Source organism: Marmota flaviventris, chromosome 15, assembly GCF_047511675.1.
Source record: "Marmota flaviventris isolate mMarFla1 chromosome 15, mMarFla1.hap1, whole genome shotgun sequence".
In the NCBI taxonomy this organism is placed as follows: Eukaryota; Metazoa; Chordata; class Mammalia; order Rodentia; family Sciuridae; genus Marmota; species Marmota flaviventris.
The window spans coordinates 16,950,616-16,976,976 of record NC_092512.1 but is presented as its reverse complement, the minus strand read 5'-3'; the positions used below and the strand labels follow the sequence as shown (position 1 = coordinate 16,976,976).

General features: G+C 35.3%; 1 protein-coding gene across 1 annotated transcript in view; it reads right to left on the bottom strand.

Moving 5' to 3' along the window:
* The window catches only part of Atad2 (ATPase family AAA domain containing 2), a 60,729-nt gene extending 34,574 nt beyond the window's left edge, over positions 1-26,155 (bottom strand). The window contains exons 1-8 of the mRNA XM_027953092.2: positions 25,892-26,155; positions 13,788-13,936; positions 9,007-9,056; positions 7,787-7,952; positions 6,997-7,099; positions 6,383-6,470; positions 5,394-5,549; positions 4,691-4,808 (exon numbers count right to left, since the gene is read on the bottom strand). Coding sequence (XP_027808893.2) covers positions 4,691-4,808; positions 5,394-5,549; positions 6,383-6,470; positions 6,997-7,099; positions 7,787-7,952; positions 9,007-9,056; positions 13,788-13,936; positions 25,892-26,059 — 998 coding nt within the window. The 5' untranslated portion in view covers positions 26,060-26,155. The remainder of the gene's footprint in view (positions 1-4,690; positions 4,809-5,393; positions 5,550-6,382; positions 6,471-6,996; positions 7,100-7,786; positions 7,953-9,006; positions 9,057-13,787; positions 13,937-25,891) is intronic.
* Between the last annotated feature and the right edge of the window lie 206 nt (positions 26,156-26,361).

Genomic DNA, 26,361 nt, shown 5'->3' with positions numbered 1-26,361 from the left:
ACATCATTTTACAGTTGGGGGTCAACATGGCTCATAGAATAAATTACGGTGCCAGAATTCAAAACTATGTCTATTTCAAAAATCCACATTGTAAACATTAATACACTGGTGAATTCTAGTTTTTTCACAAACCAGTAGTTAGAAGCAAACAACAAAAAATCTTATGGCTCAACATAAGGTTTTCAATGTTTGATTTGCAAAGTAGAAATTAATTTTAAACATCAGGCTAAGTGCAGGGAAGTGCACCTGTAATCCAGCAATTCTGGAGTCTGAGGGAAGAGGATCAAGTTTGAAGCCAGACTCAGCAACTTAGTAAGTCCTAAGCAACTATCCAGACCTTGTATATGATTCCCAATAGAAAAACAAAATGAAACAAAACAAAACCCACAAAAACAAAAGAAACATAAAAGTACAGTTAAAATAGCAAACCAATATAGCACTTAATATATGCCACACTATTTTAAAGGCTTTGTGTGTATTAATTCTAATTCTTACAATACTGTGGGATAGGTGCTATTGTCCCCATCCTACAGATCAAAAAACAGAATCATAGAGAGGTTAAATAACTTGACAAAGGTCACTAACAAGTGGTAGAGCTGAGCTCCAAACCCAGACAGTCCTAGTTAAGAGTGCAGGTTCTTAGTGATCATTCTACATTGTAGAAAGACCATTATTTCAATTTTAAAAATATGTGAAACACAAATACCCATGTCCACTTATTTTTTTCCACCACCCTACAAAAAACAAGGAAAAACCTGGCATAGACAAGTACTGGACCAGCACTTTGAACCTAGCCAGAGCTTCGACTTCTTGCCAGTTCTAGTTCTTTAACAGATAAGTATGATTTTGAAATACTCACGAAGCAACTGACTATTATGCTACCTTATGATTCTAAGGGGTGAGCTTTGTTCCAGAAACTAGAGTGAAAAAAATAAAACTTAAATTACTAGATGTTAACCCTCATAAGGAAGAGATTCCTGCTTCAAGGCAGCATTCTTAAAGCTCCATTATGGCAAGTGTACAGATTCTGCATTATGGCTACAAGGTTTATCTTCTTCTTTTAATTTGTTCTAATTAGTTACACATGACAGTAGAATGCATTTTGACACATTGAATATTTGAAGATAATAAAAGACTTGGATAGCTGAAGAAGGGAAGAAAAGAGGCTATGGTAGAGCTGACCATCAAATGTTCATTAAGAGATGCAGCATACTACAGTGACACAGCCACATCCATGTTTATAGCAGCACAATTCACAAGAGCTAAATTTTGGAACCAACCTAGATGCCCTTCAACAGATGAATAGATAAAGAAACTTTGGTATATATACACAATGGGGTATTACTCAGCATTAAAAGAGAATAAAATCATGGCATTTGTAGGTAAATAGATGGACTTGGAGAATATTGTGCTAAGTGAAGTAAGCCAATCCCAAAAAAGCAAAGGCTAAATGTATTCTCTGATATATGGATGCTGATCCATAATGGGGGTGGAGGGGGAACATGGGAGGAATGGAGGAAACTTAGGGCAAAGGGAGAGAGGGAAAGGGAGGGGGCCTGAGGGCAGGAAGGATGGTGAAATGAGATAAACATCATTACCCTAAGTATATGTATGAGGACACGAATGGTGTGACTCCACTTTGCATACCACCAGAGAAATGAAAAATTGTGCTCTATATGTGTACTATGAATTGAAATGCATTCTGCTATCATGTATAACAAATTAGAATAAATAAGTAAGTTTAAAAAAGATGGTTTGAAGTATAATTTCTTCTGGTGCTGCAAGGTTTCTTAACCACTCGTAGATACTAACAGCAATGTTCAAATGCTGCTTTGGAGATGTGCTTTACTTTTATGCCTCAGTAGCTGAAGTAGTACATGAGCTATAAACAAGCTAGTATCTTCAAGTAAAAAGGATGAGCAAAATGACTACACATCATCAAGGCTGTTAGAAGATATGAGATCCTTACATCAGCTTAACAAGAAAGTTAAAGAAAAGAAAAGGTTTAAAGGGCTACATTCAATAGCTCATGTAATAACAAAGTGTTGACAAGGATATAGAGAATTTGGAACCCTCCTAAACTGCTTGTGGGAATATAAAATGGAGTAGCTACTTTGGAGAACAATATAGCAGTTCCTCAAACATTAAATATAGTTAGCATTTGACTCAGCAATTCCACTCCAATGGAATTATATACCAAAAAAAGCGAAAACATATGTTCACACAAAAACTTGCACATGAATGTTTATAATAGCATTATTCATGACAGCCAAAGTGAAACACACATTTATCAACCGATAAAGGATAAACAAAACATGCTATGTCCATATAATGAAATCTTACTTGACATTAAAATAAAGAATGAAGTATTGATACATGGAGAAACATGGATGAACCTTGAAACGGTTAAACCATGTGAAAGAAACTAGTGACAAGATATTCCACTTATGAGAAATACACAAAACAAGCAAAACTATAGAGATAGAAATTAGATTTGTGGTTGCTTAGGGCTGGGGGAATGGAGAGACTGGAGGGTGATCATTAAAGAATCCAGGGCTCTTTCTGAAGTGATGAAAATGTTTTAAAAACAGACTGGTGACAGATGCACAACTCTGAACATATTAAAAGTCACAGAGTTGTACAATTTAAATGAGCAAACTGTATAATATATGTTATATTTCAATAAAGCTATTAATACAAAAATAAGTTTAAAGAGGCTATTGAAACCACCAAGAAAGTCAGCAAGTCAACTAATGTGACTCAAGATAGCTTAACTCTATTAAGTTCACGCTCTAACTTAAATGTGTAAGAATCCTCCATTAGTCTATGAGAGCCATAGAATTCTGCCTAAGTCATTTTTACTGTTTTGCTTGGCACCAGATAGCACTCAAACATTCATTAAATAATTGGAGAGGAAGAATGTATCTATAGCAAGGAACTACTCAACAATATAAAACATTTTTCACAGGCAAAGACTAGACCCCAGGAACCAAATAAGGAAGCACATGAGAACAAATGTTTTTAAAAAACAAAACAAAACAAAAACTTTCTTGCGGCTGGGTTGTGGCTCAGTGGTAGAGCACTCGCCTAACACATTCGAGGCCGTGGGTTTGATCTTCAGCACCACGTAAAAAATAAAGGTATTGTGTCGAACTACAACTAATATATATATATATATATATATATATATATATATATATATATATATATATATATATATAAAACTTTCTCTAAAATACACTATAGGTGTTAACTGTAGAGATAATTTATCAACAAATGTTACTTCCAGAATCATAAATCCATTCAAAACATGAGAAGAAATTGAATCTCAAGGTAACTGCTAGTCTTGTTCTTCTGCTGGATCAAGTACAGTCCTGCCCCTTCAGTTGGATAGTTGCTATCCTAATCCGGAAGCTTTGTGGTGATAGGGATTCCAGTAAATATTATACCTCCTCTTTTCCTAATGACCATTATATTTCACTATCAAAACAAGTCTTCAACAATATTCTTGGGGGCCCATCAAGATACGGAAATGAAGCCTCCATTCAAGTACAATTATCATAAGAAACCGACAGGTTGAGTTTGCCTTCCTGATCCTCTATCCTTCTGAGCTCTAATCAGGCAAAAGGGATGATGGAAAAAGAAACTTAAAATGTAAAATGTATGCTTGTGATTCCGATAATGAATTGAAATGTCTCAGACACAAGTATATTTCTTATTTTTCCTAAAAGATGTCTCTTCAGTACTTACTAAGGTGCTTGCTATCTTCCATGACCAAAGCATAGTCAATTTGTTTTGATGAGACTTCTCAGAACTGTTCAAATAGTTGAAATCTACAAAGATTTCAGTCTTACTTTGGAATAAATTAATGCTCCATTTAATGAAGGAAAAGTGCCAACTTTACATTTTTTTTTTTTTAGTTGTAGACAGACACAATACCTTCATTTTTACATGGTGCTAAGGATCAAAACCAGTGCCTTATATGTGAGAGGCAAGCTCTACTACTGAGCTACAATCCCAGCCCCTCTACACCAACTTTTCCCGCCACCATTTTAGTCTTTTCTCTCATTGATGAACCACCATAATGCTACTATAACCCCAACTGTTCCAACCCATCAGGGAACGCTCATTACTTAGAAGAATGAAACCTCTCATAGCCTCTTTGGACTTAAATTTGATAGATTAGCAACAATTATTAAAATGCGGAAGAAAAAGAAACACACAAATAATTTTAATAATTAAAGAAAATAAATGTTTCTTAAAATACAAGGGAAACAAATACACCCAGAAAAAAACCATAATAAGTCTAGAAGATATATAACTTAGAACATTTTCATGGTGGGAAAATGTATCTGTAATACTATGTGAAGATTAAACCTATCCTCTAAATGTGAAGATTAAATAAAACAATCTATATAAAATGCTTAACACAGCTGGGAATATAATGGTAATTTCTTATTCAAGTACAGAACAGTGGTATAGAATACCTTATCAAGATGACCATTAACGTTTCCCATTAGTGGAAGCAAAAACAAAAACTAGTCAGTGGTACTAGGGAATAGAGTGCTGAAAAGTACTATTCCAAATATGCAGTTCTAGAATTCTGTTCTAATACACTCAATCCAAAGACTCTAGAATCCCACCCTAACAATCATATTATCATTAATTGTTGATTATTTCAGAACCACACCTGTTCATTCGTTTACAGTAAGGACTTCTTGGTCCTGCAGAAGATAATCTGTATCTTGGTCTTGCAGGAGAAGCTGGGCCACTATAAAATATGTTGGGCTTTCTCTGGTGACGAGGTTCTGGGGGAAAATAAAATTAAAAAAAAAAAAAAAAAAAAAATATATATATATATATATATATATATAAAGTATACATATAAATGAAGATAACTTTACTCTTCATTAAAATACTTACAAAGGTGCTGTTTTCTATGAAAGTAATAACAAATATCTACTATAGGATATATATCTTATATCATTTATGTCTGCAGGGTTGCTGCTGAAAATACGCATAACACAGACACCAACCAACTAAAACAAATAATGGCCATAAACAGCCATTGTTATGCAGATACATAACAGGTAATCATCAGCACTGCACAAGAACACTTACAAAATACTAAGGTTAAATAAACTGACAAATTAAGAAAGGTATGAATCTGAAAGATGAAAATTCAAAATAGCTCAATTATTTGCTTCGTGCAAGGCTAAAATTAACTTTCTTTGGAAAAAAATGATTTCTTAAAAAATTAGGATAGTTTAACATAACAGTCATGAATATTTAGCAAAATGAAAATATGGGAAAAACAAAAACAAAGAAGGAACAGTAAAGAAAAAGCTGATACAAATCATCTCCTGCAAAAAGTATGTATGAATGACACTAACTTTCCAATGGAGCCTGGTAGTAAACAGTTGCTTTTCTCTGTCTAAGATAATATCGTTTTTGATTATCTTCTTCTCCATCCTCTTCATCTTCATCATCATCATCTTCATCTTCACCATCATCTTCATCTTCTTGGTCTTCACCCTCTTCAGATGATTCTATAATTAAGAAACACTTCTAGAAGGATAGTCACCAATGTGTTAACAAGTTTTAACATAGCAAGTTAGGAGACACCCTTTTAAAAATTATCTACACTGAGACTGGTCATAGAAAGAACCTGTGATTCTTTTGCAACATTAAAGATTTCTTTTTAAGGAAGTAAAAAATTCTAGAATTAAAATCATCAGAGGAAGGGAAAAAAGTAAAGAAAAAAGTGTGAAGACTTCTATTAATAAGCACCAAATTGAAGTTTACAATGTTATTGCAAATTTTATTAACATAGGCAATTATACTTAAGCTTCCAAGATAATGTAGCAACTGACAAGTCTTAACATCTCCTCACTTACTTTTGCCTTTAAAACTTAAATTTGATATTCTATCTAGCCCTCCTGGCTGTCACTGAATTACATGTAGCACAAATCAAATAATTTACTTATGATAATGATAAAACATCCTCAGCAAAATTTAAAATGCATTTCAGAAAACTGGAGTGCACTCATTAAAAAAATACAGATTATGCTAGTAAGTTCTAAACAGAATAGCAAAACTTAACTTTTATCATCTTTTAATTAAAATAGATATGTGTTGTCTATAAATATATTATGAAAGCAAAATAACATTGTCTTAGAATTACTGCTTTCAGTTACTTTCTGAAACTAAACATACTCTCCTTTTAAGCTCTCCCTTGTCCCTACTTCTTTTAAGTTACAACCAATCCTATGACCCTCAGGAACTACCATAAATGTCAGTTTCTGAATAAAAGGGCTATTTCCTACTAAATAAAAAGTACTTAAATTCAAACCCAGAAAATGGAATAAGAGAAAAAACTAACCCACACTGCCTTCTTGATTATCAGTTGTTTCTTCATCAGTTCTTTGAATACCTTTTTGTTTTCCTCTCGTGTACATATTAAGATTGCCCTACAAATGTTTAAATGAAAGCCATTAATGTAAAACATTTATAAAAAATTCATTAAGACTCCCCCAATCTTTCTTTCTTTTTTGGTAGTAGGGATTAAACCCAGGGGTGTTATACCACTGAGCTACATTCACAGCCCTTTTTTGTTCTTTTTTTTTTTTTTTTTTTTAATTTTGAGACAGTGTCTCATAAGTTCCTTAGGGCCTAAGTAGCTGAGGCTGGACTTTAACTTGTGATTCTCCTGCCTCAGCCTCCTGAGTCACTAGATTTACAGGTGTGCACCACTATACAGGCACCCAATTTTTCTTTCTTACTTTTAAATATTTTCTTCATTTAGATGGATCTTTATTTTATTTATTTATAAGATATTTAGAGCTATAAACTCTTAGACCTCTAGTCATTAGTGACTGATCAAACAAATGCTATATAAAATGATGACTAATTTTTAACCATAAATGGATTATATACCTACAGGAAAAAAAAATTAAATAGGAGATTAAGTCACACCCTTAATGAAAGATTGTTTACTTTTTCCGTCTCATTAAACACTCCCAAATCTTCAAGTTCTCTCATTCGCTGTCTACGCATCTTCTTCATGTCATCCATTTTTTGAAGTACAGCTTCAGCAGTGCTTTAAAAATTTTAATAAATATATTTCAATAAAAAACAAATCACTTGCCTAAAAACATTTTTAAATTTCTAAAAATTTAAACACATATAGAGTTATTACAAAGGCCTCTAATATCCAATCTCCTTTATGCTTTATAAAAACCAAAGGTATTAAATGTTTAGGATGACCAAAAATTCACGATCTTTCTTTAATAAAGTTTCTTTTTTATAGTTTAACAAGGTGTTACCATTTTATTTGAAAACGCACATCACCTTCAAACATTTTGGAGAATTCATATTTTAGAAGCAAAAATTCTGTATGGGTCTATCCCATAATGGAGGGAAATGAGAAAAAATAGCACTTCCAAACCCCTTAAAATATTAAGTACATTAAATCTATTTCTGAAGGAGTTCGAGTTTTGATCATGTTAGGTAAAGTAATTTGGATTTATACCCCAACTGAAAAATTAGAAAAACTGGATAAAACATAAAAGATATGTATTTAGTGTATCTAAATATTAATAAGGTGGAGAGATGAGTATGGCTTTTCAGACCACTCTTTCCCTGAGTAGCATGTGCTGATTCTGAAAGGCTGATAAGAAGCACAACAGAGCTTTTGATGGACACTTAAGGGTAGAGAAGCAAAAACAAATTTTAATTAAAAGTTTTTGTCTGATAAATCATCTTGACCTGAGGAATTTCCACTTACTTTGTTATAAGTTTGTCAAATAGCACAGACTGATTCACAGTGCTATAACGACTTCTAATCCTACAACTGCGACGAACTTCAACATCACCATTCTCTTCGTGCAAATGTTCTGTAGTTTGAACAATGTTTCTAGTCCTCAGTGAACGAGTAACTGGAATCACTTTGTCTTCACATATGCATAAAAATAAATAGAAAGATTCTAACTTAAAAAAAGAATTTAAAATAAATCAACAGAATAACTAAACTTTCATCTGGCAAATTATAGTATCTTTTCTTTTTTGTGGTGCTGGGGATTGAACCCAAGGCCTTGTGTGAGGCAAGCAAGCACTCTACCAACTGAGCTATATCCCCAGCCCCAAATTATAGTATCTTGAACTTACCATTCTTAAAAATATCAGAAAACAAAAGTAAAGTTACAACATATACCAACTATGTAATGCAGTCCCTTCCATTCCCAAGAGAAGAAAGAGATGCGACAATTTATAATAGCCTACAAACTGGAAACAACTCAAGCTCATCAAAAGATGCAGAGATAAATTATGGTATATGTATATAATGTACTATACCCAGCAAGAAAAAGCAAAAACATGGGGTGCTACTCAAAGTAATTATGCTGAGTGAAAGAAATCAAACAGCAAGACATGGTCACGTAGACCTATAATTCCAACGGCTGGGGGGCTAAGGCAGGAGGATTGCAGGTTTGAAGCCAGCCTTAGCAATTAAGCAAGGCCCTTAGCAACTTTGTGAGACCCTGCCTCAAAATTTAAAAAAAAAAAAAAAAATGTTTAAAGGGTGGGGATGTAGTTCAGTGGCGAAGCACCTCTGGGTTTGATTCCCAATTCCAAAACAAAATAAAATAATCCACAAAGAAACCAAATACAAAAGAATACATGCTGTATGACTCCATTTCTATAAAACTCTAAATTATACAAACTAATCAATAGTGACAGAAAGCAGATTTATAGTGACAAAAAGCTGCTTTGGAATAGGGGGTGGGTTATGAAGAGAGGAACTGAAAGAAAGGGAGTCCTGAAAACACTTCTTGGGGGGTCATGTTATCTTCATTATCTTATTGTGGTGAAGGCTTCATGCACATACTCAAAACCTAACACACTGTACATTTTAAATACGTACACGTTATTGTATATAACTCAATAAGCCTGTAAACAAAATATTAATTACATATTTTAAAAATCTGAAATGTCATTAACATTACTTACCTTCTTTGCACTCTTCTTTTTTTTTATTAGCCTGCTGTCTGGCCAACTGTCTATATGAAAAAATATATGAAATAATTCAAAATAGTTGACATAACTATGAATTCTATATTCTGTAGCACTATAAAATGAGAAGTTAAATCTGCCTGGAGAATAAATATTCAGATATGTAAAATCTCAAAAAAAAAATAGTTTGAAAATACCTATGCTTATGTAAGTTATGGCTAAACAATATCTAACAATCCCGTTTTTAAATTCAACGATAAATGCATTAGCTTTTAAACAGAATTATTCAAAGCAAAATTACTTACTTGAAACAAGAATTGAAATCCTTCGTCAAGTATTTAACTAGGTGAACTATGCACTGTGCAAAAACAATACCATGTGTTTTATGTCACAGGGATATACTAGTCCCATATCTTTGAGGAATTTATAAGTATAAATAGAACTAATGCTCCTAGTGATGTATCAACTTCTTTCCAAGAACATTTGCTGACTACTGTCTTTACACAACATCCATTATTGTCATTCACATGTAGAAACAGTTCCATTTATGAATCAGATATCACACCTGTAAAATGGCTGGCAGAATCTACTGAACTGGAATGAATATTTTCCAATTTTTTTTTTAAGTTGTAGATGGACACAATATCTTTTATTTATTTATTTTATGTAGTGCTGAGGATTGAACCCAGTGCCTCACACTTAGTAGGCAAGGACTCCATCACTGGGCCACAACCCCTGCCCAACTTTCCAAATTAAAAAAAAAAAAAGAAGAAAAATAGTATTCATCTTTATCTTTTTTTAAAAATTCACTGAGCAAATGAAATACCATATCTCATTAACCTATTTTTGTTGACTCAATTTTCTATACATGGACAGGATGTATTTGTTAATCAACCAATATATCAAGCTACTGGCAAGTGGGCTAAGTTTATACATGTGGAATTTTAAATATTATACTTTAAGATAAAAATGAAACCATCTTATCCCTATGAGTCAATTCATATATTTTCATAACAATGTAAATCATCATTAATTCCATACCTCTCTTGAACACAGGTAAGAACCAAAACCAAAATACTCTGGGGCAATTCAAAGGCTTAGTTCATTCACAGGCTCATGGACTTTTCTCCTAAAGGAGCCCCTCCCTCCATTTCATATAAGAAGCTGGAAACACAATGATTAAAGCAGTATATAAACTTTTTCTTTTTTCTATTGGCCTATAGGGGAAGGGAAATGCTTCTATCCTTGTAGGAACTGGTGAACTTTTTGTTACATTATGAGATAGTAATATTTTTGGCTTACTAGCCACATAGTCTCTGTCACAACTACTTGACATTATAGCAGGAAAGCAGCCATAGATAAGATGAACAGGCACAGCTGTGTTCCAATGAATTATTTACAAAGTCAAGTGGTTGGACTTTGTCAACTCCTGCAAATCTCACTGGACTCTAGTTAAGAACCTCAGGATCAAAGAAATATATAGATCCCATTTTCATGGTGTAGTTATTCAAATCTTTCTGTATTTTTCTAACCATCTTGGTTCTCTGATCTTTGGGGCAAAGGGGAAGGAAGGAAGTGAACAGATAGCAGAGTGTAGAATATTGGCAAAAGTAAAAAGGGTAAGAAACTGGAAAAGTACAAGAGGAGAACTCAATAAACAATATTTGTAATAACGATCTGAATACAGGGAGATGAAAGATGACCTATATATAGGAATTCTTAACAGAAGACATGTAAATGGATAATAAACAAACACTTCAATGTTATTTAGCCACCAGGAAAATCCACATCAGAACCCCTAGAACAGCTTAACACCAAAGACAGACTATGATAAGCATTGGCAATGATAGAGAAATAGGAACCCTCAAATATTATTGGCACAGCTGCCTTGGAATATAGTTAAGCAGTTCCTCAAAATGTAAGGATTACCATTTGACCCAGAAGTCCCATTTCCAGGTATATTCTCAGAAGAATTGATAACCTAAATTGATACCAAAATTGGTATATCAATATTTATATATCATTATTCAAAACAGCCAAAAATGGAAATAAATTGATGCCCATTAACTGGTGAATGAATAAACAAAAACATGGCATATATGCAATACAATGGGATCTTGTTCAGCAACTGAAAACATTAAATACAGATAAATACCACATATATGAAAACACTATACCAAACGAAAGAAGCTAGACATAAAAGGTCATATTGTATAATCCCATTTATATAAATGACCAGAATAGTCAATCTAATCTACACAGAAAGTAGATCATGCTTCCCAAGAGATTAGAGACAGGCAGGGGTTAAGTGGGTCTAATAGACACAAAATGTCTTTTGGGGTTGATGAAATGTTCTGAAATTAGATAATGATAATCGCATACTATTGTCAGTGTACTAAAACCACTGATTTCATACTTTACAATCATTAATTTTCTGGTATGTGAACTATATCTCAATAAAAATTTTAAAAATAGGATTTCAAGATATTTTAGAAGGGGCTAGGAATGTGGCTCAAGTGGTAGTGCACTTGCCTAGCATGCATGGGGCACTGGGTTTGATTCTCAGCACCACATAAAAATAAAAGATATTGTGTCCACCTAAAACTAAAAAATAAATATTAAAAAAAGATATTTTAGAAGAAATCTAATTTTAAAATACTAACATATTCACCTTTAAATTCAGATTTAAAAAAGCAATTTATTGAATACATTCCCTTAATAGATTTCCTGAATAATAAATGGATTGTTTTATTAAAGGTAAAAACTTTTGAGAACTTCAACACTAAAATTTTTGTATGACTTTGTAAAGTCAAATTAAGCTTATTTTTGTACATAAAACTGTAAAACCAACTACTAACAAAAAAATATTAACATAATATGCTCATGCTAATATTTCCTCTTCTAGTTTCTGTTTTGTTTTATTCTGTATCACGTTTGTTATGTTCTGCTGTGGATCCTGATGACTCAACTCATCCACTGCTCTACTTGAAGTGCTCCAAATGTTCATTTATATATCATGTCATGACACCATATCAGGTGGTCTTCCTTGGAAGCAAATGGATCATTTATGGTATTAAGGTCAGACTCTTAACTCATAAATCTGAGATAACTAAGGCAGTAGTATTTGATGCCAACTCACTATAAAACACAAATACAGGGCCTAGGATTTTATGGCCATTCTCTATATGAGCACTTTCAACAATCCAGAATGTTTATATTTTTCTTGAGATTATAAAACATAATTACTCAAAGAGAATTCATAGACCACTTCATCAGCTTCAAGAATAGAAGATTTCAAGATTCAGAAATACTGGGCTTTATAGTATATTTTATGGATTCTAAAACTTGCAATTCCCTTCCCCTATTTTATTTTACCTTTTAGGTACTTGGGTTTGAACCCAGGACACTTAACCTACCTCCCATTTTGAGGCATGGTCTTGCTAAGTTGCTGAGATAATAGATGTATACCACCACCATGCCAACTCCCTCTCCCCATTTTAATATCTCTGAAACTGGAATGTGTTTTACAACTGATGGTATGTATAGCTGATAATGTGGATTCCATAAATACAGTAGTAAACACTCCACAAATAATGAATGAAATAAAACAAATTTTAAAATACACAATTAAGTAAAAAAATAACAAAAGCTCAAAAACTCAAAAAAGCATAACATCATTTATCGGAAAAATATATTACATAAAATAAGAAAATTCCAGGCTGTAACTATGGTTAGTGGTAGCGTGCTTACAGGTGAGGCACTGGGTTCCAGCCCCAGCACCACATAAAAATGAATAAAACAAAAGTATTGTGTCCACCTACAACTAAAAAAATTTAAAATGAAGCTTTAAAATTAAAAAATTCGATTTCAGAGCCGGAGGATTCATGTTTTGTAAATCATTAGAAATTAATTATGAGAAGACCATGTAAAAACAAACATTTCATTAAACAAATTTTACTGTAATTGGAGGATCCCCCCCATTTATGTTAACCCCACCAAAACATTTTTTTTAAAGTGAATTTTCTAAACTAAACTTAGCTTTAAATTCCCTGAACCAAATTCACTCCGATTCCACGAACTTCACCACACTACCTAATTCACTGAAATTGATTCCTGAACATGGGATTTAAATGGGATTTATGCCAACTACTCAGGGTTTTAGAGAAATAAAATATAAATATATACAAAGTATCTAGTCCCATCAAACTAATAAAACAACAAAAAGAATTTTGCCTCCTTTATGAAGGCTGCTTTAGAAACACACAAACATACAGAAATGTACAACTGATGAAGAACTTGATAGCAAGCAATCAGAAATAGAACTATTTTCAATGAAGGCTTTGTTTGGACTGAAGCAGAACTAGAAATCATAAGCAAGTTATAATCACTAAGTTTTAACTACTTGTCAGCTTCACTCATATATCACAAATGCCATTTTTGAGCAAGAAAACAAAAAATAAAACTGTGTGTATAATCAACTTTTAGTTCATTAACATTCACTTGTGGCAATTTCATTTTAAATAAATTATGCTGGAATATTGATAACTGGTCAAAAACATTTTAAAAATTAAATGTAAATCTTTATTTATTTATTTTTTTTTTAATTTTTTATTGTTGGTTGTTCAAAACATTACAAATTTCTTGACATATCATATTCCACACTTCGATTCAAGTGGGTTATGAACTCCCACCTTCACCCCATACACAGATTGTAAATGTAAATCTTTAATTACTACTTTAAAACTATTTTGAATTACTAGTCAATCATTTTGTATTACCTTGTAAAATGCCTGCCATTAGCATGCTTCTCTGTTATTTCCATATTCTTATCAAAACTAGAATCTGAAGAAGTCTGGGCATTTTTTCTCAACGACTTTAAAGCACGTGTCCGGTGGTAGGTTTCAACTTCCTTAACCGAAGACCCATCCTTTAAAAAAAAAATTAAGAAAGCCATCTAAGTTTTTCTTTAGGCAAAATCCCCAATTCAAATTCTGAAGCGTTTTTTCCGATTACAACTGTTACGACTACTGTCAGTGCAGGATCACTTTCATATCTAAACTAAAAATTTCCTGATAAACAAATATCAGCAATGTCTATGAAATAGTTAATATAAGATTTATTCCTGGCTTATGGTTCTATTTCATAACAAGTAGTCCAGATAGTGGAGTTCCACAACTGATTTTTTTTTTTTTTTTAATGAGCCCCTGCCCCACACCCTCTTCCCAGCTTTACTCTGTTGTTAAATTTTATCAGGGCATTTAATTTTGTTTGGGGCAGAAATATTTGGTTGGTTCACAGCTAAAGTAAGGATTTTTATGCCACAAGAATTTATCTAAAAATTAGACAGGAGTTCGTGAAATATTAAATGATTCATATGATTTGTTAGCACCGTTATCAGTGTGCTCATTTTAAGGATATTTGAAAAAAGAATATCTACACCTTCATCAAGTGTTCCAAACCTTCACTTAAACAGCAAGACAAGATATCACATCACGTGGCTTTTCTACAGGTGGCTGAAATAACTTTAGCTCTAAGACTTTCCATGGAATATCTTCAGGGAATCTATTTCCAGATTCTCAACTTCCCTATGTACTTTTTCTTAAAACCAGTTTGCCTGAGAAAGCACAAGGCACCCCATTCATTTGTCTTTCTTCCACTTTACAAAATAAAGTCCTATCACTCACCCATTCAGAATCCAACTCATTCAGATTCAGGACTGCCTCAAGGCATTAAAAACTTTCATAAAGCCAAAGGAAAAAAAAATACTGAGGTAAGGTGTTTGGAAACTGAGTGACTGAGTAGCAAGCCACCTAGCAAATCCTTTCACTTGATAGGTTAGTTTTTTTCCTTTTTTTTTCTTTTTGGTGCCAGGGATTGAACCTAGGGGCACTTAACCACTGAGTCACACCCTCAGTCCTTTCTATTTTATTATTTATTTATTCATTTATTTTTGAGAGAGAGAATTAATATTTATTTTTTAGTTTTTGGCGGACACAACATCTTTGTTTGTATGTGGTGCTGAGGATCGAACCTGGGCCGCACACATGCCAGGCGAGCGTGCTACCGCTTAAGCCATATCCCCAGCCCAGTCCTTTTTATTTTGAGACAGGGTCTTGTTAAGTTGCTGAGGCTGGCTTTGAACTTACGATCCTTCTGTCTCAGCCTCCCTAGTTGCTGGGATTACAGGTGTGTACCACCACACCTAGCTTTTTGTTAGAAAGTTTCTAATACTTGCTTTCAACAAAATTGACAGGAGATCTAATAAAGCTAAGAGACAAAAATAAATTTTTGAAAGTGATTTTTGAAATATTAAGCCAGAAAAACTGAGTGACACTATCAAACAAAACTCCTTTCATTAATATCTATTTAGTTATATGTATAATGTTTTCTCGTTGCTTATATTTATAAGAAACAGAATTGAACACTGTCTTCATCAATAACAAATACATGAGTTAGCTGGATAGGTAGGGAGACTTCATATGAGACTAATAAAATTTTATTTTCTATGTTTAGTCCTTTCTAATCAAAACAGATGTTTTTGTTTTTTTAATTTATTATTATTAATTATGCTAACTTGATCTACAAGTTTTATTTCTTGGAGCCTACAGTCATAGAAAAGTAGGGAAAATTTTCAAATTCTGTTTTAAAAGAATGAAAAGCTGGCTGATAAATAACTTTCAAGCATAACATATCAAGATAGAATTTGGTGGGTCAAATAGACTAAAAATGCAAATTAAAAGGGAAAAAGAATCAAAGTAAATTTTCTGTTTGCTAAAAGAGCTTGTTCGTGTATCATTTTTTTAAACATTTCATGATACATCAAATAATTATGGTTCTCAGATTCCAGTAGATATAGCACAAATGGTAACTTAAAACTGTATAAAAGACTAAGAGCTAAAAAAAAAATTTAGGAATTCTCGGAAGAAAACATAGGATTTGGAAAGCTTCTCAACTTTAAATTTGGCAATGATTTCTCAGAAATGATATCCAAACCAGAGACACAAAACTAAAACTTTTTGTGCATCAAAGGATACTATCAACAGAATGAAAAAGTAACCCACAGAATAGGAGAAAATATGTGCAAATCACCTATCTAATAAGGAGTTGATAACTAGAATATATTAAGAACTCCTAGCTGGGTATGGTGGCACATGCCTGTAATCCTCACCACTTGGGAGGCAAAGGCAGGAGGATCTCAAGTTCAAGGCCAGCACCAGCAATTTAATGAAGCCCTGAGCAACTTAGCAAGTCCCTATCTCAAAATAAAAAATAAAAAGGATTAGGGATACAGCTCAATGGTAAAGAACCCTAGGCTCAATCCTCACAGCTGAAAACACAAAAAAACACTCATATTTCAACAATAAAAAATAAAGCAACCAATTAAAAAGCAAAGGATGAATAAAAAAAGTGGCATATATACACAATGGAATATTACTCAGCAATAAGAGTATAAAATCATGGCATTTGCAGGTAAATAGATGGAGTTAGAGAAGATATTACTAAGTGAAGTTAGCCAATCCCAAAAAAACAAATGTTGAATGTTTTCTCGGATATAAGGAGGCTGATTCATAATGGGATAGGGAGAGGGAGCATGGGAGGAATAGACAAACTTTAGATAGGGCAGAGTTGTTGTAGGAGAAGGCATGGGGTTAGAAATGATGGTGGAATGTGATGATCATTATTATCCAAAGTACATGTATAAAGATACTAACTGGTGTAAATATACTGTGTATACAACCAGGATATGAAAAATTGTGCTCTATATGTATAATAAGAATTGTAATGCATTCTGCTGTCATATATAAATAAATAAATGAATGAATGAATATGCAATGGACAAGAGAAAGACACACACACATACACACAGACAGACACACAGAGGTAAGTGGTGGGGGAATAAGGTTGAGGCAGGAGGATCACAAGTTTGAAGCCATCATCAGAAATTAGTGAGGCCCTCAAAAATTTTACGTGATTCTGATTCAAATTTTTGAAAAACTGGACTGGTGATGGAGCTCAGTGGTAAAGTGCCTCTAGGTTCAATCTCCAGTCTCTCTGTCTCTGACTCTCTCTCTCTCTCTCTCTCACACACACAAACACACACGATTGGGGTGGGGAAGAAAGGGGAACAGGAGAAAAAAGGTAGGGCAGGGGAGAAAACAAGTACTGGTAGGGATATACAGAAACTGGGACCCTTGTGTATTGCTGATGGGAATATAAAATGGTATGGCAATATCTCAAAAAAAAAAAAATTAGACACAAAATTACCATATGATTCATTTTCTATATGATACCACTTCTGGGTATGTGCCCAAAGAAGTGAAAGCAGACTCTTGAATACCCATGTTCAAAGCACTTATTCAATAGCCAAAAAGTGGAAGTTCTCAAAAGAATGGATAAACAAAATGTGGTACATACAATGGAATATTATTCTGCCTTAAGAATGGAAATTTTAATACATGCTACAACACTAATTCTAAAGATACTAAAATAGCATGTCACAAAAAGTCAAATAGTGTATGATTCCCCTTATATGAGATTCCTATAGTAGTCAAATTCAGAGAAACAAAGTTGAAAAAGTTCTAGAGGTGGATATTGGTGATGGTTACAGAAAAAAAATTTAAGTTTTAAGTTACAGAATTGTAATTTAAGAATGGTAAAGTTCATGCTACATATATTTTGTTACATAAGAAAGTAAACACCACCATATTCTGAGAGATTAAAAAAGATTTGTTTCCATAGGAAAAAAGAAAAGGGGGTGGTGATAATACTGAGGGGGAAAAAAAAAATCCCAAATCACTGGGATTACAGGCATGTAATCCCAGTGACTTGGGAGGCTGAGGCAAGAGAATTGCAAGTTTGAAGCTGGCAATATAATGAGTCCCTAAGCAACTCAGCCAGACCCTAACTCAAAAAACAAACAAACAGGGCTGGGGATGCAGAATACTAGTAGAGCACCCTCAGGTTCAATCTCCAACACCACAGAAAAAAGAGATTCCCAGAAAAACTTGGAAAACTTATCTTCTAAGTAGTATAAAAAAACCCTTTGATTTGCATTGTGAATGGCTTGAGTTCATCCTCTCTAAACAAAACACTAGGCAGTAAAGAAGGTTTTCCTCAAAGGTGTATAGAAAAAACCAAAACAGACTTCTGGCAGTCTCCTACAAAGAAGTATACGCTGGGGACTTTGAAACTCTCAGTAATTTTCTTATGGCTGAGGATACAACTCAGTGGTAGAGCACCTACCTGACTAGCATGTGCAAAGTCCCGAGTTTGATTCCCAGAACTACCAAAACAAAAAGACCCCACAAGTAAACATGCCCATTATAACTAGAAAAATGCACAAAGATGAAATTGTCACCCTTAATTCCAGCCATCCACAGAAAACCACTGTTAATCTTTTGATGCACAAACCAGTCTTTTCCTATATATTCACATTACTTTTTTTTTAAAATTGTACTAGAGGCAGAACCTATAGCCATAGCATACATTCTACCACTGTACTACAAGATTTTTAAATTAATATTTTAAAAAATATTGTTTAGTTGTAGTTGGACACAATGCCTTTATTTTATTTACTTATTCTTTATGTGGTGATTAGGATCGAACCCAGCACCTCGAATGTGCTAGACGAGCACTGTACCGCTAAGCCACAATCCCAGCCCTAAAATTAATAATTATAATGTTTAATAACCTTTTCCTAAAAATACAAATATTTTTCCATCTCATTAAATGTTATTCTAAAACTCTTCTAAAATGAATCAACATTTTCAGTCATTACATGAATCTACTTAAACATCCTGCTTGGCTGTGAGAGTACAGTTAAATAGGAGAAATAATTTTTTTTTTTTAATATTTTTTAGTGTTGATGGACCTTTATTTTATTCATTTATTTATATGTGGTGCTGAGACTTGAACCCAGTGTTTCACACATGTGAGGCAAGCACTCTACCACTGAGCCACAACTCCAGCCCCAAGAAATAATTTCTAATGACCTATATAGCACAGTAGGATAACTATGGTTGACAAAAATAAATTGAACATTTTAAAATAATTAAGAGAAAATTTTCAATGTTCCTAACACAAAAAAATGATATATATCTGAGATGAGATATACTAATTACCTTATCTCACACTTTGTATAAATGTACTGAAAGGTCCTACTATACCCCATAAATATGTACAATCAATCTCTAAATAAAATATAAAAGCAGGCTAGGGATATGGCTCAGTGGTTGAGTGCTCCTGGATTCAAAAAAGGGGGGATTTTTTCCCCCTCAGTATTATCACCACCCCCTTTTCTTTTTAAATAAATAAATAAATTTTAAAACTTCAAATTGCTTTATGTATTATTGCAATTTTTTTTAAAAAAATGGTTTTTAGTTGTAGTTCACACAATACCTTTATTTTATTTATTTTTATGTGGTGCTGAGGATGGAACCCAGGTCCTCAAACGTGCTAGGCAAGCGCTCTACTGCTGAGCCACAACCCCAGCCCCAATTTTTTAAAAAAAGTTCTTTTAGTTGTCAGTAGACCTTTATTTTATTTATTTGTGGTGCTGAGACTTGAACCAAGTGCCTCACACATGCTAGGCAAGTGCTCTACCACTGAGCCACAACTCCAGCCCTATTATTGTAATTTTTGATGTAATAAATGCCTCTAAATGAATAACTGTGTACAGCTGATCTTTAAAGGGAAATTAGCAGTTATTAAACCAAAAATCATAGTTTAGTATGGTTAATTAAACTAATTCCTAAGAAATAAGTTAAACATCAACTGTTAAGAGTTATTAACACTAGATGTCAGAAATGGGGACTTTCACTTTCTACTTTACAGCATGTATTACTAGAAAAAATTTCTAAAAAGTTCAAACAGAGAAAGCAATCTGAAAACTAAACCCGATGTCCTTTTTTATTCTTTTGCTGAAATCTACTTAGATGTTGAGAGCACTGATAGTTCTTTTTTCTTTTTTGGGGGTACCAGGGATTGACCTCAGGGCACTCAACCACTGAGCAACATCCCCAGCCCTATTTTATATTTTACTTAGACAGGGTCTCACTGAGTTGCTTAGCCCCTTGCTTTTGCTGAGGCTGGCTTTGAACTCATGATCCTCCTGCCACAGTCTCCCAAGCCGCTGAGATCACAGGTATGAGCGACCATAATGGCAAGCATGACCACATCCGGCAAGCACTGATAGCTCTTTAAACAAAATTCTTTGTTTTTAAACATTACCAGCATTTTTTCCCCCCAGTCGTACTGGGGATTGAATTCAGGGCCTCACACATGCTAGGCAAACACTCTACCACTGAGCTACATTCTGAGCCCAAAAGCGAAGTTTTAAGAGACAGAAGAGCAGGGCATGGTATTGCACACCCGTAATTTCAGAGGCTCAGGAGGCTGAGACAAGAGGATCATGAGTTCAAAGCCAGCCTCAGCAACTTGGCAAGGTTCTAGGCAACTCAGTGAGACCCTGTCTCTAAATAAAATACAAAAATGGGCTAGTGGGCTAGAGATGTGACTCAGTGGTTGAGTGCCCCTAGGTTTAATCCCCAGCACCAAAAAAAAAAAAAAAAAAAAAAAAAAGAGAAAGAAAATATATTTTGTTTAAATTAAGTCTGTTACGACACCTTGTAGAATAACAAAAAACTTCCCTAAAGTAGACCCAACTGCACACTAGAAATATTGTTATTTTTCACAAGATCAAGTTGATTAACACTTTCAACTCATGACAAAAGTGGGAGGGGCCAAATCAAATGTAAATTCAACAAATGAGGCTTAAACAGATTTTAAAGTCATTTGCAATACTGACATAAAATGTCTCATCCTAACTTTCCTTGAAAGCCTGAATAGCAGCATATTCTAAACCACAATGGTATTCCTATTATACCAAATATAGTTGATATTTTCATTTGCTTCATCTTTAAAAATAAGAATGGGCTGCATGTGGTGGTGCATACCTGTAATCCCAGAGACTGAGGCAGGAGGATTGCAAGTTTAAAGCCAGCCTCAGCAACTTAGGCCCTAAGCAACTTAGTTAGACCCTGTCTGGAGGTGGGGGGAGGGGGGGGAGTAGGTGGGAGATGGAGATGTAGTTCAGTGGTTAAACACTTCTGAGTTCAATCCCCTGTACCCAAATAAATAAGAATGGATCAATTCCTCACCATTCACAAACTCCTGCAATTTGGTTTTTGCTTCTACACCACTTACCGTGAATGCACAACTATCTCCCAATAGCTGAGTTCAATGGCTTTTTATCTACCTCACTGGCTTCTTTGGAGTTACTCTGGCCCTTCTTTAAATGCTTTGCTCTCTTGATTTATAGAAAATGCTTGGTTACAAAGTTCAACCTCTTCTCACCTTTAAAATATACCCATTGCTCACACTTCTTTTTGTTTTGCTGTTTTTTATTTATTCTCAAGGATATGTAATCCTAACCTTTTCTCAGACCCTGGCACTAATATTCCCAAGGTCTACCTTTCACCTCTTCTGCTGGAAATAAGTCTTCCCCCTTCCTGTGTCCTAACAACTCTTGGTCCCTGTGTTGTATTATTTGGCATTTTCTCTCCAGTTCTACTATTACCACCTTAAATTAAATTCTAGTTTTCTGTTTTGGTCTAGTGCAATAAGGACCAAACTCTGGAGAGTACCTACATTTGATTCTTTGCATGTCATTTACAGATGTATAAATCTTTATAAGGTATCTGAGCCTGTTTATATATATTGGGTATTATGCCTAGCTCAAAGCAACTATAATTCAAGTGGTAGCTATTACCATCATAATCTTTTAACTCTCATTTACTGACTGTAATCCATGTTAAACTCAATTGCACCAGATCCCTTTTCTAGTTCCTTACAGCTTCCTAAATAAAGGAACTTCTAAATCTAAAATCAAGAGTCTTTCAAGCTTATGCATGAATGCAAAGCTGCCATGTCATCCAACTCCAGGGGGAACTACTCACTGTCCCATATCAAAATCTCCCTATCCATGCTTTGTGGATACTTCACTAAGTTGCATACTTTCATTTTTCTATGTTGTTATGCTTCAAGTTAAAAATTTCCCATGTTGTACACAGACTAGTGCTAAGTTCGGAATATCTTTCCAGACTTCAAATAAATATATTTAAGAAAAATAGTACTTTCTACATGCTGCAACATGTTTTATCTAACAACATACTGAAGGGTGAAAGTGTAGGTAAATACATCCCAATCGTCACCCCCCACACACTATCCATCCTTAAGTGTCTCTTCAAAATAGAAAACAACCTTAAATCAAAGCGTTTTAGACTTGTGAAATTATAGAAATAGACAATGGACAGTCTTGACTCTGGAGGAAAAAGCAACTGCAGACAAGGCTCTAGCTCATAAGGTTGGTAAGATGAAAATAAAAGTTCAAAAAATAAAGTCAAAACAATAATACAATATTCAGGAAACTTATACAAGAAAAAAACAAAACACAAGTCTCAATAGAGTGAGACCATATTCAAAATGTAAAAGTAGAATGTATTTTAATAAATAGGTGTAGACACTTTCACAACTTGGAGACAAGGTCAGCCTCTATAGACGAAGAAAAATTCAAATTGTTGAATTAGTATGAATAAATTTAACCATCTGTAAAAGTAACCTATCCTAAGAAATGTCAATAAAATATAGCTGAAGGGACTAGGAAATGTATGAACATAAGCAGAGTGATCAGAGAGCTGTCTCTGAAATACATGTTTGATGCTAAAAAAAAAAAAGGCAAGGTATAATCCATTCAAATGTTCTGGATGTAAAGCCCCCAAATTAGAATATCTTCCAACCATAAAGGTATTTTTCATTTTTGACATTGGTGAGTTTTTGTAAGTATAAATTTATCACCCTTCAACACTATCCATTTATTTTAATCTAATCCCATACACACCAAGTAACCTCTGATTATAATTTGGTGCCTTGATTTATAAAAGGGAAGGGTACTTGACTCCAAAAAGTATTTTAAAAAAATGTATAATCCTGGCCTGGAAAGAAAAATCCTCCACCCTATAACACTCAGTTGAGTGCATTCTAATTAATCACCATGTGGCATTTATGGCAAAGTTTCTGTATACTGTTAGGTCTCCTCTCCTAGACTAAGTTCGTTTTAAGCAAAGACAATCAAAAACCACTATTTATTACTGATCAACAACATGCTAAGTTTTGTTCTAGGTTCTGGAAATACATTGCTCAATAACAAGTCAAAATCCAAGTTCCTATGGAGTTACATTCTGATTTGGGGAGAGAAAAATACTTAGAAAAATAGGAAACTAAGGAATATGGCAGAATGTGATTTTAGAACATAAAAGGAAAAAAGGGCATGTCAAGGGGAATAGTTTGTAATTTTGAATAGGGCGTTTAGGGTAAGCACTATTGAAAAGATGAAATTTTAGCAAACACTTGAGAGACAGACTCCAAATCTGAATCAAGAGTTCTACAACCTGCTGTAAAGTGACTCTGAGAAAGTTATTTAAGTCTCTTATGCCTCATCTGCAAAACAAAGATAATCATACCCATCTCATAGGGTTGTGAGGATCAATTTATTATTTCTACAAGTCTTGGAACACATGAAGCTCTCTGAGAGATTTATTTTTAGTTTAAAAAAATATAAAGGAAGATAAAAGAATGGGATATGTGTTACTCCACGTTGAAGCAGAACAAGGGCAAAGGTCTTGGTATTCAAGGGGCAGCTAAACCAGTGGCTAGAAAGGGAGTGAGTTTTGTAAAGGGAAGGAAGAGGATATCATTATAAAGGGAAGATGGTAATGGGGTGCAGAAATGCTTCCAAACTTTTAATCTTAGGTGGGGAGTCCCTAGAGGGTTTTGAGCAAAGGAGTAAACAACTATTTTTTACTTTTTAGAAAAACCACTGCACTGAGAACTGTTGGAGAAGCACAATATGCATAATGGCAGAAAACAGAGAGACCAAATTAAAATCTATTTTAATAATCCAGGCAAGAGATAATGACTTGAGAAATGGTCCGACTCTGAATGTTTCAAAAATAAAATCAACAGATATGCTAATGTATTAAATATGAGTAAAGTCAAGGGTGATCCTAAGGTTTTTGGCCTAAGGAACTGGAAAGTGAAGTGGCTATTGACTAAAATCAACTATGGTCTTATAATTAACAATATGTCAAGAGCTCATTTTAATGTCTTCACATACACAAGCACATACACACTACCCATGTGATGGGTAATCGCCCTACTTAACAAGTACATAAAACCGATTATTAGTAAACTTGGTAAGCTGTGATTTTAAACTAATAGTTGTCTTAAGAGCCTATGTACAATGGCAGGTATAGTGGCACATGCCTGTAATCCCTGCAACTTGGGAGACTGAGGCAGGAGGATTACAAGTTCAAGACCAGCCTCAGCAACTTGGGAAGACCCTGTTTCAAAATAAAAAATAAAAGGGCTGGAGATGTAGCTCAATCAAAAAGTGTCCCTGGGTTCAATCCTCAGTACAAAAAAAAAGGAGCCTATTACTTAACCAGAATTCAATATGTCATTAGGGTCACAGGATCTAGCATTATCCTGAAAATAACATTCAATAAATATTTATTGAAACAATTAGCTTTTCTGATCACAGGTTAATAGGTCAAGTGACCTGAATTCAGTGCAGAAGTGTTTCCAGTTCAGAAATGTTCAGCTTCCTCAGATCTCTGCCAATTCCTGCACTTAAATGAGAAACACACAGAAAGTCAGGAAATCATTTGTTTTTCTCAATTTCAGAGACTGAAGGGAATGCCCCTCAGAAGAGGGGCAACCAATGTGCCATCCATAAAAAGATATTAATTTCATAGTTATCTTACTGACGATCCTAAAAAAAACTTAGTACAAGACTGAATCTGAACTAAAAAGGATTATGCTTTGTCACTCTGGTTACACATCTCCCCTAAGCCTCTCATTCTGACTTCCAAGTTCCTAACCTTCCTATTTTTCCCACTTCCACACTTACCCTCACTCCAACTCCAGTATGCTACCTGCTGCCTTAACTTTAGGGTTGCTTCCTCAGCTTCTCCAATCTTTTTGTGAATGCTGTCCCTTCCACCTATCTGTTTCAGCAGCTGGGGTGAGAGGTGCATGCAAGTTTCTTTCCCTGTTTTAACTCTGCGCATTAAAAAAGTCTCATTTGTACATGAGACCTATAAGAAGCAATTCTTTCAAGAGGACTCCATCACATTATAAATCTCCCCTATAGATATGTAACTGCAGCATAATATAATAAAAAAGGGAAGATAAGGGAGGCAAAGAACCTAAGTTCCAATTTTAGATCCGCCACTTAGTGGTTACCTTTTCGAGTCTGTTTCTTCATCTGTCACAGATCATTCCTACACATTATGCAACCTGATATTCATTACGCTCTTATTCCGGAACACCTCCGGATCCTAAACGGAGGTCCGGAAACCTGAATTACTGTGTATCCCTGGGGCCCCTAAAATGTTTGTCATGAATATAGCAAGCAGTCAGCACATGCGTGTTGCTCTCTACTGACTGTTGCGAACCCCGGGCAGGAGCCAGGGAGGATGGCCCAGGAGGTGGGGGAGGGCGCGAACCACCGCGGCTCGGCCCCACACTGCACTTCAGCTCGGGCGGGCTTCGGCTTCCTCTTGCGTAAAAGTAGGAGGTAACCAACTGTTCGGCCCTCTTCCAGCAAGCTCCAGCGCGGCGACCCGACCCGCACCCCGAGGCTCGAATCACGAGAACCCTTCCATTTCGCACGTCCTCGACCACACTCCTCCCCCCAACCAACTGACACCCCCACCAGCGCAGCGCACCGCGGTCTCCTCCTGGGGCCCGGCCGCCGGCATTCCCCCCAGGCCGGGCCCGAGGGTCCCGCCCCAGGCCGTTCCCACCCCAGGCCAGTACTCACGCCCGAAGCGGCCGTAGTGACGGCGGCTTTCTCCGCGGCGCCGGCCGAGCGAAGCCGCCTCCGTCCCATCTGCTCCAGGCTAAGGAACTCGCTGGACAGGTCCAGGGAGTCCGTGGCCGATGCGGTGGAGCGGCTGTGCAGCTCTAGACTGCTGCGGAGAACCACCATCGTCTCTGCCTGCAGGTCCAGGCGTCGCTGTGGTAGAGGGTCCGAGCTCGAAAAAGCAGCCGCTCAGGCGCTTCCGCGCTCCGAATTCTGGCGCCACTAGCCCCGCGCCGGCGGCAGCAGCGTGCGCGCCCGGAACCCCTCCGCTGTCTGCCCCGCCCACTCCGCCTCCGTGGAACCGCAACCTCGAAACTCCGCTATCTGAAAAGCACAAGGGGCGAGGCCCAAGTGGACCGCCACACACACTGACGGTGAGGAGAACCTGAGTCGATTCCGGCGAGACGACGATTGACTTCTTTTTTCCT